Raw genomic sequence first — 17,418 nt, 5'->3', positions numbered from 1 at the left:
TCAAAGTCAATGACTGGGGTCCAACTCCAGGCTGGTCTCCATCTCTTCAGGAAATGTCTGTAGTATTGTGTTCATCTCTCCAGGCAATATCTGCAGTATTGTTTCCATCTCTGCAGTCAATATTTGCAGTATTGTGTCCATCTCTGCAGTCAACATCTGCAGTATCGTGTCCATCTCTGCAGTCAACGTCTGCAGTATTGTTTCCATCTCTGCAGTCAACGTCTGCAGTATCGTGTCCATCTCTGCAGTCAATGTCTGCTGTATCGTGTCCATCTCTGCAGTCAATGTCTGCATTATCGTGTCCATCTCTGCAGTCAACGTCTGCAGTATCGTGTCCATCTCTGCAGTCAATGTCTGCAGTATCGTGTCCATCTCAGCAGTCAATGTCTGCAGTATCGTGTCCATCTCTGCAGTCAACATCTACAGTATTGTGTCCATCTCGGCAGTCAGTGTCTGCAGTATCGTGTTCATCTCTGCAGTCAATATCTGTACTATTGTGTCCATTTCGGCAGTCAATATCTGCAGTATTGTTTCCATCTCTGCAGTCAATGTCTGGAGTTCAACTCCACAGGCAATGACAGGAAGGTCTCCATCTCCGCAGGAAACAAGGCTTGTAGTAATGTGTTCATCTCTTCAGGCAATATCTGTACTATGGTGTCCATCTCTGCAGTCGATATCAGGAGTGTGGTGTCTATCTCTGCAGGGAATATCTGGAGTACTCTTTCTATCTTTGCAGGGAATGTCTCGAGTACTCTATCTCTGCAGGCAATGTCTGGGGTATTGTGTCATTTTCTGCAAGCAATACTTGGGGTATGCTGTCCATCTCTGCAGGCAATATCTGGAGTAGAGTGTCCTTCTCCAGAGGCAATACTTGCGGGCTATATGTGGCGCCTTATTTTCTAGTTACCCTGAGTGGAATTTAAGGTTTAAAAAGAAAGCATACGACGTTACCCATTGCCTTATGCATCAGATAACACCCTGGGGCATGTTGGTACGTTTTGCTTGCAGTGCTGGGGCATGGACTGGAATTGCCATTTTCGCCTGCACCACACGCCCCACAAGGAAAATACAAATGCATTCATGCTAGCATGCTATTTTCGTGCTGGTGAACGTGCATTGCATTCCTATGGAATCTGCCTGATTAAAAGCGGGTGATTCCATAGGAATCCATTTGAAATGACATCTGCCATGTGTACAGGGTAGCACTACAAAGTGCAAAAACAAGGCGTGAGGCGTTTATGCCCGAGTTTACACCTTTTTGACCTTTCGTTGTAACGTATGTACCAAGTAATGTGTCCCCTTAGTGCAATATTTGGGTATCGTGTCCTTCTTCGAAGGCAACATCTGGAGTATGGTGTGCATCTTTGCAGGCAATTTCTGGAGTTCTGTGCTCATCTCCACAGGAAATATCAGGAATATTGTGTCTATCTCCGCAGGCAATATCTGGAGAATGGTGCCAATCTCTGCAGGCAATATATTTATTATTGTGTCCATCTGCAGAGGCAATATCTGGAGTAATGTGTCAATTTCTGGAGGCAATATCTGGAGAATGGTGCCCATCTCGGCAGGCAATATATTAATTATTGTGTCCATCTGCAGAGGCAATATCTGGAGTAATGTGTCAATTTCTGGAGGCAATATCTGGAGAATGGTGCCCATCTCGGCAGGCAATATATTTATTATTGTGTCCATCTGCAGAGGCAATATCTGGAGTAATGTGTCAATTTCTGGAGGCAATATCTGGAGAATGGTGCCCATCTCGGCAGGCAATATATTAATTATTGTGTCCATCTGCAGAGGCAATATCTGGAGTAATGTGTAAATTTCTGCAGGCAATGTCTGGAGAATGGTGCCAATCTCGGCAGGCAATATATTAATTATTGTGTCCATCTGCAGAGGCAATATCTGGAGTAATGTGTCAATTTCGGGAGGCAATATCTGGAGAATGGTGCCCATCTCGGCAGGCAATATATTAATTATTGTGTCCATCTGCAGAGGCAATATCTGGAGTAATGTGTCAATTTCTGCAGGCAATGTCTGGAGAACGGTGCCCATCTCGGCAGGCAATATATTCATTATTGCATCAGTCTCCAGAGGCAATATCTGGAATAATGTGTCCGTTTCTGCAGGGAATATCTGGAGAATGCTGCCAATCTCTGCAGGCAATATATTTAATAGTGTGCCCATCTCAGATGCAATATCCGGAGTATTTCGTCCATCTTCACCGTCAGAATCTGGAATATGGTTTGCAACTTTTAAGTCAATTTCTGTACTTCATGCCCACAGGTAATGTCTGACGTATGATGGCTACCTCGGCATGCAATTCCTGGCGTGCTGTGTTTATCTCTGCCGGCAAGTATTGGGTCCGTGTTCTTAGGCAATGTCTGGAGTAATGTTTCCACCTTCAGAAGCAATATCTTGAGTATTTTCTCCATCTCCGAAGGCAATATCTGTGGTATTGTGTCAGTCTTCAGTGGCTACATCTGGAATATGGTGAGCATCTCCGGTGGCAATTTCTGGAGTACTATCTTCATCTCTGCCCGCAATATCTGGAGTTCTGGGTCCATGTCCACAGGCATTATCCTGCATACTGTCTCCACCTAGAGTATCACTATCTGGAGTATGGGGTCCATCTGAAGAAAAAATAGCTTGAGTATTTTCTCTATCTCTGAAGGTAATACCTGGAGCACTGTGTTTGTCTCAATTCTCCGCAGGAGTGTTTTAACAATATCCACGGCGATATCTGCATTATGGTGTCCATCTCCAGAAAGAATATCTGGACTATTTGGCCTCTTTCTCATTCCTAAAAGCATTGATTGGTCAAATCTGAATGTTTAATTGTTCTCATATTCCTCTCGTTGGAAGATGTAAGCTAATGGTGTGGCCAACTGACTGAATACTGGTTCCAGTGTGCCGCCCATTGCATATCATCCCTTGTCCATTGTGACCTCAGTCACTCTGTCTAGGGCACGGACTTTTGATCCAAAATTATCAGTCGGTAGTTTAATCCATCTTTCTTATGCCGACCCTTCCTCCATGGTCTCATCCGATGCCCTTCTCTTCTCCTCCCCCACCCCTCATCCCCTTTCCAGGCCAGGCTGAGGTATCAGGTCTACAATTCTCCTTAGCCACTGCTTTAGATGCTTTAAATCTAGACTAGCCCTATACACTGCTTTCCACTTTTCATGAGGAAGGAAGGGAGGGAGGGAGGGAGGAAGGAAGGAAAGGAAGGAAGGAAGGAAGGAAGGAAGGAAGGAAGGAAGGAAGGAAGGAAGGAAGGAAGGAAGGAAGGAAGGAAGGAAGGAAGGAAGGAAGGAAGGAAGGAAGGAAGGAAGGAAGGAAGGAAGGAAGGAAGGAAGGGAAAGGAAGGAAGGAAGAAAAGGAAGGGTAGGGAGGGAGGAAGGAAGGAAGGAAGGAAGGAAGGAAGGAAGGAAGGAAGGAGAGGGGGTGGGAGAGAGGGAGGGAGGGGGAGGAAGGAAGAAATGGTGGGTGGAAGGAAGGAAGGAACACTTCAAATATATAATTTCTCCTTCAACAGTTTCAATGGTAATGGCGTTTTACCAGCTACTCCAATGCAAGATTGTCATTTCAACATCCTTTAAATATCAACAGAATTGAAATAATCTTATTTTAGGAACCACGTTTGTCGGGGCCCCACTTGACGAAGGAAGTGTTCCAAGTTACACAATAATGTTTTTTCCCTGAAGCACATTTGTGTTGAATCGGCTCCTTTTTGTTGTCAACCCTGTCCAAAACCCGAGCCAAGATGGCAGCTGAAAGGACTACTGTCAATCTATCGCTCCCTCTTTTCCCAAATTCTCGCTGCTACTTGGCATTGCTGTTTCCGAACTGTTTGGGGGGAGTCTAATGTTGGACTCCCTGCCCATCGTCACTGGTTTCGGCCTTCAGTCTGATCTTGTGAAAGGGCACACTTTTGCCAATTCCTCATTAGTCTTGGGCTCACTGCCCTCTAAACTGAAGCATACCACCTATTAAGAAGCCTTCCCTCAGAATTTTGACTGAGATAGTTATTGCAATTCAATTTTTCTTACCTTACTTTCCGTCCAAATCTTTGGAACAAACTATTACTACTCAGGTGCAATAGAAGATCTAAGAAATCCAGACTATTCTCAAAATACAGTATGCCTTGGTTGATAATCACATTCATTTATTTGTTTAACTAAATTCACATAAATAATCATGCATGTGTAGTTCAACATAGACATTCAATATACAAGAACCTGCACATGTTTCGAACTGCCCACACTCATCAGGGCTCATAATAAGTGTGCTGCTTTCTAGTACATGTAAGTAGGATACACTGCGCCCCGACACGCCTCACGGGGATCCACCAGAGAACACAGTTATGGTCTGATTCATGGAATTTCTGGCACGTGCTAAGTGACTTTTCACTGGTGCAAAGTGACTGCACTGCCAACAAACACCCTGATTCATGGAACAGTGTGAAGTGTCATTTTGCCATGCAAAGTCACTTTGCACAGCAAAAATACACTTTGCACTGTTCCATGAATCAGGGTGTCTCTTGGCAGTGAAAAGTCACTTTGCACCGTGCAAATGTGAGAGATAATGAGCGCAGGCAGCTGAAGACACGTACAGGCTCTCCTGCGCCGACTTTCTATGTTGATTTGCATACGGAGGATCAATTATGAGACTTAGATTAACCAAATACATGGATGTGTGAGCACAGCACGTGTTAAATCCGTGACTAGTTACAGAGACATGACATATGTGGGGAGCAGTGTGGATTTCTTTAACCTGCTAAACGTTTTCCCATCCACACACACACACACACACACACGACCTTTTGGAACCTTAAGCCCTACGGCAAATACAAAAATGTTTATTTCAGAAACTGCTCAAATGCAATCTTGTATTGAAGCGCATAACATCCTCGACGAGTCTAGGCTCAACTGTGGCCAGGAGTAAGTGCTGAGAGTGCTGAGAGTGCTATTTTCTCCATCATCGACACATCGCGGATGCAGATGAATGGCCGCGGTGTCGGCTAATGGGCCCTTTTAGATCTTCCAGAGGCCTTCAATTCCTCTGACGATTCACTTCTCCTTCATCCTTTGGCTTTCATCAGCATGGACTGGTTGCTCTGTGTCTGAGCGAAGCCATCCCAGCCATTTTAATTCGTAACAGGCCCGCTCCCACCAGTTGGTTTATCTGAGAACTTGCAAAGCTTATTAACATAACACGGCAGAACATGGGAGACCAATTACTGGGAGCGCTCACTAATGTTTATCTTCTTCCGTTACTTTTGAACCAGCGGCCCCTGTGGCATGATGGAGTAGGGCGGCTGACCAGATGGCATCATTTCTGGTTATAGACTTTGGTTTAAATAAGGAGGAAAACCTACCTCTGCCTAATTCTAGGGGGGTTTTCCCTACCTCAACACGGAATAGCTTTGGGCGCTTGTCAGGATGCAAGTCAAAACAAAACCAAAATACCGTCCTCTGTCCAAACCTACTACTCTATCCCTACCACTAACAAATAAACTAAGAACAAAGGGGCTTCAATAAAGTTCTAATTCAAGTCATCAGGAGAATGGCTCCCTCCCCCGGGGGAAACAAACCAATCTAGTGTTGACGTCACAATAGTCTCTTGCGATAGGGTCTGATTTACCATCTATGCTTAGACTGGGGGAATGACTCCCTTCTCCCGGAAGTCATAGAAACGGTTTCTTGATAGTCTGTGCACAAGTCTTTAGAAGTCTCTTTAGTTCCTCACAATTATTTGTGAACAACGCAGTTAAGACTCATCAACTCTTCTTCTTATTGCTGGATCTTTGTCAGGACTTCTTATATCATAACTATTCTGGTGATTACTCCCTCACAGCTCTTGGTTATTCCGGTATCTTTCACATATGCTGGGTTTTCCACTGTGACGACGGAGTTCACTACCGAGACACTCTTGAGATGTAGGGTTTAGTGTGTCACCACTGGGATAAGGGAGATCACTCCCGAGGAAGACTTGGCTCTTGGCTTTCTGAAGTCACTACTATATCGAGGGAGATTACTCCTGAGGAACACTTGACTCTGGAAGCTTTGTGTATCACTACTGTAATGAGGAACATCACTCCCAAGGAGTACTTGGCTCTTGACTCTTTGGATATCGCTACTATGATGAAGGAGATCATTCCCAAAGAATACTTGACTCTTGGTTCTTTGGGTATCACTACTGAGACGAGGTAGATCACTCCAGAAGAATACTTGACTGTTGGTGCTTTGGGTATCACTAGGGTGATGAGGGAGATCACTCCTAAAGAATACTTGACTCTTGGGCTCCTGAACCCCACCCAGCTTTCACGCTACTCATGTTACCTGTATCTTCACTAGGGAGTGCTGCTGGTTCTTCCCGGGGTCTTAGGTCACTGTTACTGCTGCTGACGTTCAGTGCACCTTGCTGCTTTCCTCCTCTCTGGCCTGTGCAGCTCCATGGAGCACTTGCTGCAGTGATATCAGAGTGTTTTATGAGGTTCTATGTTCTTTCATCGTGAGGCATTTTCACGATTGCCTTTTAAACGTGTACAAAATAACGAAAATGACAAAAGGAATACATCCCCCACCTATTTTTAACTATTCCTGACTGCCCCCAACCCCTTATCTGCCTTTCCCACCCGACCAAAAAATGTCGATAACCTTTTTTGTTATTTTGTACACATTTAAAATGCACTCGTAAAAATGCCTGACGATGAAAGGACGTTCAACCGTTTTATGGACCATCGGGTCTACCTCGGAGAGGCCATGCCACTGCTAGATTCTTCCTGCTTCTGCAGCAAGTTCGATTCTCTTGAACTTGCGTAGTTTCTTTTGGCCTCTTCCTGAGAGAGCGACTGTCTGTCAATACCTCGAGCAGCCTGGGTTTGGATGTTCTGGGCCCTGCAAAACAGACGCCAGCTTACCTTGCTTCTCTTTCCAAACAACTCTAATCCTTCCTCTGTCTTTATACGGCTCTGCCCACCCCATTGTAGCATCAAGGTTGGTTATGCAAGTCTTTCAGGGTATCTTCATGTCTCCTAGTGGTCGACTCGTCACAGTTCTTGGATAATCCTTTCTACTGGTGCTTTGTATGTTTCTTTGGGTCTTCTTTGTCTCAGTCCTATCTGATTTTGCAGATGGAATAGTAGAGACTACACAATAACATACAGTAGTAGTTTCTGGTTGGGAGGAGGAATTAGTCAATAGGCCCCTAGCTTCTGGGAACAAGGGTTTAGGGAGGTCTTTCACAAGACGGGAGCCCTTATCCCCATTGTGGGAGTCTCTCCCTATGAGGTCCGCCCACTTTTTAACCACATCGACAGGGGCTATTGGGTAGCGACCTCACCTCCGTAGCCTCATAGGGAAGGGCTCCCATCTGGGGAGAAGTGACGAGATCCTGTGAATCATCACACCCCTTCCTCCGGCTGCTCTTCTTCACTACTTTAGAGTTAGATTTCTAGCCAAGATGACAGCACTCAGATCCTCCACTGGTCGGGAGGAGGTCAGGGATCCACCTTGTCCAGCACATCACTCTCTCTCTAATGTGAGACTGTCAATGACCACCTGTTATTGGGAGCTAAATCCTAACCAGATTCTCCTAGCTCATGTCTGTATCACTTTACTTTCTGGTCCAATTACATGGGCTCTTGCCTTATCACATTGACTGCGGCTGGAGTCGTCATGAAGGCCGGGATGAAATCTGTTTCACCAGCAGGCCTAGATCTCCACAGCTGGTGATCCTCCACAGGGATGCTGCTCAGGAGCGCAGTGTGAGACCACATCGTCTCTGCTTGAATTTCTTTTTGCAGCGGGTGAGAACGGATCCAAGTTCGCATTACGGTGCATGATTCATAGACACCATGAAACATCTCTGTTTTATTTTACTTCGAAATGGGCACAATATGTTCCTGTCAGGATCCGGAGGAACCAACATTCAACTCTGACAGAGAGACGGCATTTGCAACACCGCCATCTCAGAACAGGATAAAACACAACTTCGACACATGTAAGTATCAGGAAGAAACCAACATAGCAGACATCTTGTAAAGGAGCACAAAAAACATTGCCCTAACCAAGCTTCACCCGAGACCCTAAACATTAATCAATACCACCAGCGATGGAACAGCAGCAAAGTTCCACTGCCTGCAGGTTGTCCAGCGACAATCTAGAGCTGACATGTGCAGCTACTATAAAAACCTGGCACCCACCGCTGCCACCCAGCCCACGACTATTCTGATCACCATGATAATGCTGATAAGCAGGCTTGACATTTCCTGACCATCCACTCTGCTCCCTGCTAGTCTTCTCTAACGCAAGAATTGGAGGCCGGTCGTTCTCAACCTGGACAGCCAAACTCTGGAACAACCGTCCAATCGACCTCCAGATGAAATCGAATCCTCCCTGTGTAGGAAGACGGCTGAAACCTGTCTGTTCCCACTCTTGTTCTTCACGTTCCCCACCTTTTGCAATAGTGTCAAGACACTTTGTTTTAAGTGTGCGCATAAATCCATGAGTATCATAATATGGTCGTAGTACAGGAGAGGATGCAGAGGCTTCGGAGTGTGAGATCACGGCACGAGAATACTTCAGGAGGTTCAGGGGTTATTTTAGCCTTATAGAGTGAGGGGCAGGGGTCATCATTGTGGGATAGTGATCCGCAACCTTCGCCTCGGGCCATACATTGGGGAATGATCATCATCACAAGTGATAATGACCCCTCCCAAGGGCTATAAGGCTTTTAACACACGGTGGTAGTAGGAATATATGTTTTGTAGTTTTGGTGTTGAAGTAAAAAATGTTACTTTAAGAGGGAGAAAAGTAAATAAACAACCTAATTGGTAAATTAAATGTGGTTTTATGTTGCAGTATGTGAATAACATGGTTGTCTTAATAAAATAAGCATTTTAATTGCAACTTGGATAAGCTGGAGCACGTTTAACATGAGTTGGCATTAGGTGTCTAAAAGAAAACAGTTTCTCTATAAAAAGTGAACGCATTTTCCAATGTTTTAGATTTCTCTTTGACTCGTTAAATAGCATATTGCAGCAAAAAAGTCCTCTCAGACAGGAAGTGTCTTGTTGAAAAAAAAATCATGTCTGGAAATTGCATTGTTGTTTCCTGTCTGCTTCTGAAGACAGAATGTTCGGAATGAAGTCAATACCAGTAGTTATTGACTGAACTCTAAACATTCTGATTGGTTCAGAGGAGGTCACTCATGATCTCCAGGTGCTAATAAGAAAGAACGCACACACATCAGTCCTTGCTCCCCTCGAGGCTCACTGTTTTCCTGTAACTAATGCAGTACCGATTTCGAATTCTCCCATGCCAGCAATGAGGATGCGATCCAGTACTGGTTTTCGCTTGCCTCCCAGTGTTGTGCATTCACTTTGTTGTAAATGCCAGACTACTTGTACCACAGGGCACAGAGAACCGTGGCATTGGATGGGTTCTTCATGCCTGGCATGGGAACAGGTGAGGTATCTGAGGAGGGGCGGGGTGAAGAGGTGTGAAACATGAGCTCCTGGTCTGCTTACGCTTCTTTAACTTCCTCCTCTTGTCTTCGCATTTTCTCCCTTTCAAGAATAAAACACAAGAATATCGTGGCCCTGGAGGACATCCATGAAAGCCCCACTCACCTGTACCTGTCCATGGAGCTGTAAGTACAATATTCACGCGACCATACGCGTACCTGCACCTGAAGACAGAGTTGTGCGAGTAACTCTCACTGACCGGCTCGTGCATGACGGCAGAGGCGCAACACAGCCGCAAGTGCGCGCCCATAGAAAGCATGCTGTATTGTAAACCCCCACCTCTGCACGGCCTTAGGGAAGTGCAAGAACGGCCTCATGTGGACGGCTCTGGGGCTAATACAGACAGGTGTGCACGCTCAGACAAGTAACAGACCGAACTCTGCAAGACACAGAAGGGTATTACGCCTACCTGTAACACGCCCAGTGGCCATTGACATGTATGTAACACGTGTGCCCGTGATTGCTCACTGGAGCATAACACCCCCTCTTGTGCATGATCATAGCAGAGCAGCACACCGACCTGTTCTGGATCATAAAAGTGTAACACACCTTACTGCATGACCGTAGAAATGCAGCACGCTCCCCTGTGTACTTCCTCCTGCGTGTGACCATAGAGTAGGACGCCAGATAAGGACTGTAGAGGCAAAGCGCAGCCGCCTGAGGGCGGCCCTGGGAGCACAGTACTTGTGGCTGTGAGAGAGCGGATAAGCCAGCTCCAATGCAGTGTGTGTGAGTAAAGCTGACGGCATCGGAGTATCTGTTTTGGTCTGACTGCACTGCCCTGGGTGCTGAGTGAGATACATATGCAGTAACTATAGGGAGTACCCTGGCTCTCAGTGCCTTGAGGTGCTGGGGAGGATTTGAGTGAGATGGTAAGTAAGTATAGTGAGTGCTCTGGCTATCAGTGCCTCAGGGATTTGAGTGAGATAGTTAATATATAAAATAGTATATGGTGTGCTCTGGCTATCGGTGCCTTGGGCTGTTGGGGAGGATTGGAGTGAGATGGTAAATGGGGGGTGCTCTAGCTATCTCTGTCTTGGGGAGCGTGTGAGGGTGTAAGTGAGATAGATAGTAAGTATGCGAAGTGCTCCGGCTGTCACTGTCTTGGGGTGCTGGGGAGGGTTTGAGTGGGAGAGGCGGCTTCTTGGGGGCTTTTGCGTTCTGTGCCTTGGAGGGTTCTTTGAGTGCGATGGATAACGTATGGAGCAGTGTGACTATCAGTGTCCTGGGATTCTGGGGAGAGTGGGTCAAATAGCTTCTGGGGTGCTCTGGCTGTCACAGCCTTGGGGTGCTGCTGAGTGTTTGAGAGATAGCTTGTGGGGTGCTCTGGCTATCAGTGTCTTTGGGGTGCTGGGGAGGGTTTGGGCGAGATAGCTAGTTTCTGGGGGTACTTTCCATATCAGTGCCTTGGGGCGGGTGAGAGTTTGGTGAGATAGGTGGTTCCTGCGGGGGCTCAGGCAGGATTGGCTTTCAGAGCTCGGGGTGGCATGCTCACGGGGTGGCATGCTCACGGGCTAACCTGCCTGCCCTCACACTCTCTCCTGTCCCGCAGGGTGACCGGAGGGGAGCTGTTTGACCGGATCATTGAGCGCGGGTACTACACCGAGAAGGATGCCAGCCAGCTGATCCAGCAGGTGCTGGATGCCGTCCTGTACCTTCACAATATGGGCATCGTGCACAGGGACCTGAAGGTGAGTCACGTGACCAGCTGCAGGCGTCTGGCCTTTGTGGACACACAGCCAGTTGAGCTATGAATGGAGGGGAATTGAACGGGCCTATAGAGAAACCAGATGATCCCCGTGAAACTGATGTCCTAATTGTGATGTCTACACCAGTGCCTGTGGGAGGGTGATAGGGCTGGGGCAGAGTCAGTTACCTGACCGGTGGACTGGACATTTGACTGATTTTACCACAAATCGACTGCATTTCGAAAGCACTGGTATGTGTACGCCTCCAGTTAATGTTAATGTTCATGTTAAAGGATATTTGTACCGTGCACTTTCACCACCGGAGTGGTCCCCTGGCGCTCTGGCGGATCTGAAAAGGAAAGGGGGTGGGGGTGAGTTAGTGGGAACGAGGGGGGAAAGTGCAAGAGAGCAGTGGTGTGCTGTTGGCAGCTTCAGTTCGGTTAACACCGTTCGCTGAGCTTGGGGGTGCTTTCCAGTCGGTGGACGTCATGTGCTGTTATGCAAAGCTATGTGTGGTTTGTTTTGTTGTTGGGGTGTAGTATAGTTTGTGCGGTTGTTGTGCATTAGGGTTGTGGTTGTGTTTGGTTAGAGTTTGAGAGGTGTATGCAGAGGGGTGAAATTGTTAGTGGGTTGGTTATTGGCCTCGCTATCTAGAAGTGATATATGCTAAATTTCCGCGTTCTTTCTAGATGTGGCGCGTGAATATCTCTGCATTTCTATCTAGATCCGGCATTGGCTAATATTCACAATCCTGTCTATATATGAAACAGGCCAATATTCACTATTATATCCAGATGTGGCACTGACCCTCCTTCAAAACATATCTAGATGCGAATCAAGCTAGTATTCACAATTCTAACTAAATATGGCACTGGTAAGATTCCCAATGCAGTTTAGATGTGGCAATGGCTGATATTCGCTATTCTAACAAGATGCATTCATAATCCTGTCTAGGTGTGACGCAGGGTAATGTTCAAAATTCTACCTAAGGGTGGCACTTGCTAACATTCACAATTCTGTCTAAATGTGGTACTTACTAACATTCACAATTCTATTTAAGTGTGGCACTTGCTAATGTTCATGGAGTGGGTAAGGTTGTTGGTAGTGTTGGGCATGTATGCTAAATCTTGTGTACTTACCAAAGTGCCCTCGACCTTATAATGGCATACCATACCATGGCACACCTCTCGATTTCCCTGCAGATCCAGGCTGCCCCTGCTGTGACACAACTCGTTTTGTGTTTCTATGACCAAGCCATATTGCCCACATCGAACAATGCAAATTTAAATATTTGGTTTCATCTATTGCTCCTTTGGAATTGACAGCAGTTTTCCCTTTCTTATCAGGCGTTGCTAAGTGGGAAGTGGGGGGAGCTGGAGGGCGTAGAGCCCTGGGTCTTTTTGTTGTAACCCTGGATAGAAGCTCAAGGGCTTAAACCAAAAGGCTAGCTAGCACCTAGTCCAGGGAGTCCTGATAGCGTAGCTCCGGATCTTTTCCAGACCTAGCAACACCCTTTAAAGAATTCTAGTAAACTCCCTCGCAGCCGGGGTGTCAAATGGAAGGCAAAACCAATTAACTTTTAGCCACAGGAAGAGACGGTCATTTGTCGTATTGTCTTCAATTGGCGTCTTTGGCACTACTGACTGACATGCGGTGGTCTGGCTTTGAAGGCTTTGTGGTTATATGTGTGTTTCTGGTTTTTCATACAGTGCTGCACTGCAGTTTGCTACAAGGGCGTCAGTTTCTACGTGCTGTGCGTTGAGAGCACTTGAGGCACCTGCGCCCAAAGGGGACCATTATTAGCTGCGACTGTGACAATGTGTCGGTTGAGACTGTGATATGTAAGTTGCTTGGAGAGGCATATCGTTCTGATGTTTACTCTGATGTTTACTCTTTACTCTCTCTCGGGAGGGTTGTTCAAGTGCCATGTGTGGGTGGCATAGTCATAATGTGTATGGTGTGTGGGTACAGACTCGGGATGGCCTATCGGGCACTAGAGCAATGCCCGAACCGAAAACACCAACTGCTAGTGTGGCCAGTTTTTTTTGGTCAAAATGGGCCACTTTTTGGGCCCATGTGGGCCAGTTTGATGAGTTACTTCACGCTGTGGCTGGTAGTTTTGACCAGTGCTACTGAATACATATTCTTTACAATGCACAATTTGCATCCCATTTTATCAAATACCTCCCCCGTGGGTACTACTCAAACAGTCTGTCACAAAAGGAATTAATTGCCATTTGCAACTGTGGGCCACTTTTTCATTGGTGCCCAGGACACTTTTATGCCCCAGTCCGACCCTGTGTGGGTACTTAGAATTTGGGCATATTAGTGCAGGGACCTGTTAGAGGAGACCAAGATGGACAAATGGTCATCCGTCTAGTGTGGGCATGCCAGCATCCCAGTAGTAGTGCCCTCTGGTGGGGGACTTGTGAGGAGAATAGGGCACCCGGAATAGTCAGTGGGCGGCCTGTAGCACTTGCTCCTAACTCACACTGAGCAGAGATCTGTGGAAGCAGGCGGCAGTGGCTACCGAGTCCGCAGTGGAGTGACATCCCTGGAGGAAAGACTAACAGCAGAATCACAGGGGGTCCTCTAGAAGGAAAGCCCCAGAGGGACCCACTTGCAGTGGGACGCCCCAGAGCAAAATCCCATTGGGACATACATGCGTTGGTGCTCAAGTGGGAGGCCGGGGAGCAGCACAGTCACAGGTAGAAAGAAGAATGGTGAGCAGGTTAGTGAGGGCTGCAAACAGCCTAGCCACCAATAGCAAGGCATGACAAAAGGCATAGCAAGGCAAGATAAAGGCATAGCAAGGCATAGCAAGGTGTGAAAGGCGATCAAAGAATATGTAATACATATCATAGTCTCCAGATAATTTCATGGAAGAAAAATAGCTGCTCTTGGCACTCCTAGGGAAGATTTCTCTGCAATGCCATAAAAATCAAAAAGGAGATGGACATGACACATTTGAAGTCTAAGACATGGAATACAACGCAAAGGACATAGGTTATTGTATTCAGACGCCCAATGAACACTGTAACGTAACACATGGATTATCGTTAGTAGTATTATTATTATTTCAATTCGGGATCAGATGAAGGGAGCTGGGATGAAAGAGGGCTAGAGAAGGGCTATGCAGCATCTCTGGTTCTGTTAATTGTGGTTTCAAGTAAAGAGGCATATCTTAATAATTTAATGTACTCTGCGACTGCCAAAATCCCCAAACTTGACTTTTTTGCTTTGATTTTTGCGTGTCGCTGAGAATCACCAATTTCTTTGTCAGTTGTATGATTATGATCAGTTCATAACGCACTTAATACCCAGAGGTTTCTAAGCGCGGACCCGGGATCGAACCTGAGTTTCTCCACGTCGTCTCGCTTCCAAGGCGAGCGTATTGCCCCTGAGCTATCCTCCCGAAACAATGTAACACATGAGCACGGAAGTGAAGTTGAACACGCTAGTGAATTATAGATGCGAAGTTAAGATTTTCAAGAGTGCTTGTCTGGTATTTATCACATTTCTAAGCACTCAATCAGAGATAACGTTGGAACAGAGGCAGAGGGAGAAAAGATAGTTGCTCAGGATCACACGTTAGGGTCACAACTGAGATCCAAAACTAGAATCTGAGCTGTGACATGTTTTCAATGTGCCAGCATTCCACACTAGTTTGTTTAAACTGGAGAGCAACAACGCCTCTCTCAGCCAAAGTTGTGTAATTGTTTTAAGTGTTGACGTTCAATACAAAGAAGTAACAAAAAATGACTCTTGGGCTATAATCACACATTAAATACACACAGCAATGAGCACTTCACGCTGCTTTGGTCGAAACACGAAGCAGTGCTATGGTGCCACTGTTTCCTAGAGGGAGAACACAAAGCAGTGCTATGGTGTTACTGTTTCCTGGAGGGAGAACACCAAGTAGTGCTATGGTGTTACTGTTTCCTGGAGAGAGATGAAGCAGTGCTTTGGTGTCACTGTTTCCTGGAGGGAGAACACGAAGCAGTGCTATGGTGTCACTGCTTCCCGGAGGAAGTACACGAAGCATGGTTTCACTGTTTCCTGGAGGGAGAACATGAAGTATGGTGTCACTGTTTCCTGGAGGGACAACATGAAGCAGTGCGATGGCGTCACTGTTTCCTGGAGGGAGAACACGAAGCAGTGCTACAGTGTCACTGTTTCCTGGAGGGAGAACATGAAGCAGTCACTGTTTCCTGGAGGGAGAACACGAAGCAGTGCTATGGTGTCACTGTTTCCTGGAGGGAGAACATGAAGCATGGTGTCACTGTTTCCTGGAGGGAGAACATGAAGCAGTGCGATGGCGTCACTGTTTCCTGGACGGAGAACATGAAGCAGTGCTATGGTGTTACTGTTTCCTGGAGGGAGAACACCAAGTAGTGCTATGGTGTTACTGTTTCCTGGAGTGAGAACACCAAGTAGTGTTATGGTGTTACTGTTTCCTGGAGGGAGATGAAGCAGTGCTTTGGTGTCACTGTTTCCTGGAGGGAGAACACGAAGCAGTGCTATGGTGTCACTGTATCCTGGAGGGAGAACATGAAGCATGGCGTCACTGTTTCCTGGAGGGACAACATGAAGCAGTGCGATGGCGTTACTGTTTCCTGGAGGGAGAACACGAAGCAGTGCTACAGTGTCACTGTTTCCTGGAGGGAGAACATGAAGCAGTCACTGTTTCCTGGAGGGAGAACACGAAGCAGTGCGATGGCGTCACTGTTTCCTGGAGGGAGAACATGAAGCAGTGTGATGGCGTCACTGTTTCCTAGAGGGAGAACACGAAGCAGTGCTACAGTGTCACTGTTTCCTGGAGGGAGAACATGAAGCAGTCTCTGTTTCCTGGAGGGAGAACATGAAGCAGTGCTATGGTGTCACTGTTTCCTCGAGGGAGAACATGAAGCAGCGCTATGGTTTCACTGTTTCCTGGAGGGAAAACTAAAGACTTTTTCTTACCTTTGAAAGGTAGACAGGGTTGGGTTAATAGAGCTAGTGACAGCCGGGGGCCTGCAGGAATATAGGGAAAATAAAATGATTCCTAACATGCCTGGACTTCTTAAGCAAGTCACATGTATGTCCACTGCAGTCGGAAACAAAGAGAGACTAGTGCAGCATCCTTCTGTGCCACCCCCTACTCTGCCAGACCTCACTCCTTGGGCAGATGGCATGAATATCTGGGCATCTGATGAGGATAGATGGCTCATCAAATAGTCTCAGTACCTGGGAACAAGATGGCAATCCCGGCCAAATGTTGGGAGCATCTGGGTGTATCATGGCAGTACCTGCCTGGTAAATGGTATGCTTGGGAATGGGGTGGCAATATCCGACAAATAATGTACCTGGGCATATAGTGCCATACCTAATGGTGTTAATGCCTAAACAAGTGGCAGTGGTGGACTGGGACCCAAAAGAGTTCCTGGAAAGAATGTTTGAAGTGGCCTCCCATTGCACATTTTCAGCAAGACCAACCCCTTTCCTATGAGAACATTTGGAAATAAGTTACTACACAAAAGAGGCCCAGGGTGCAGAGGCTTGCCGGGAAATCTCCAAAGTTCCCTATAAGCCAGTCCACCCCTGACAAGTGGTAGTACTACCTCGCAAACTGTGTGAGCGGTAGACAAATGATGGCAAAATCTGGCAGTCATATGGTGTGAGCTGCCGAGCATGTGATGCCAATGCATCGTTTGCCAGATAGCTATCTGGTGTATGATGGCAATGCCAGATAAATGGTGTGCCCGGGGAGTTGCTAAATCTGGAAAAGACCCGGGGCTAAGCTGATGTCGGAACTGTCGGGACTGGGGGCTAGCTAGTCTTTTGGCTGTAGCTCCTGAGATTCTATCCGGGCTACAACCAAAAGATCAGGGGCTATAGCCCTCTTAGCCCCCCCTAGCAACGCCTCTGGCTTGGGCATAGAATACAAATATGTTCGGTTTTATGTGAAAATGTCCCCAGTAAAATGCAGTCATGTGAAAAGTCGTTTAAAAAAGTGCAGTCATTCAATACAAGCAATGCAAAATGTGAAAATGCTGCCAGGAATAAGGTCGCCAAAAAAGTTATTTTTCAACACATAGAAGTACAAGGCTGTAATCCCAACTCTGACCCAAACGTCTAATAAAACCTCCACAATCACCCTAACTCCATTCCTAAACCTTCCACTAACTCTCATCACAACCCTTATTCTACCCTGAACTC

The 17,418-nt window shown here is 46.6% G+C and overlaps 1 protein-coding gene across 1 annotated transcript in view; it reads left to right on the top strand.

The window, feature by feature from the left end:
• Positions 1-17,418, top strand: part of PNCK (pregnancy up-regulated nonubiquitous CaM kinase) — a 474,806-nt gene that overhangs the window by 373,420 nt on the left and 83,968 nt on the right. The window contains exons 4-5 of the mRNA XM_069645371.1: positions 9,583-9,657; positions 11,085-11,223. Coding sequence (XP_069501472.1) covers positions 9,583-9,657; positions 11,085-11,223 — 214 coding nt within the window. The remainder of the gene's footprint in view (positions 1-9,582; positions 9,658-11,084; positions 11,224-17,418) is intronic.

The sequence above is a fragment of the Ambystoma mexicanum genome, chromosome 2p, assembly GCF_040938575.1.
Source record: "Ambystoma mexicanum isolate Mex_15411 chromosome 2p, UKY_AmexF1_1, whole genome shotgun sequence".
In the NCBI taxonomy this organism is placed as follows: domain Eukaryota; kingdom Metazoa; phylum Chordata; class Amphibia; order Caudata; family Ambystomatidae; genus Ambystoma; species Ambystoma mexicanum.
The sequence above is the reverse complement of the archived record's forward strand: the minus strand, read 5'-3'. Positions and strand labels throughout refer to the sequence as shown.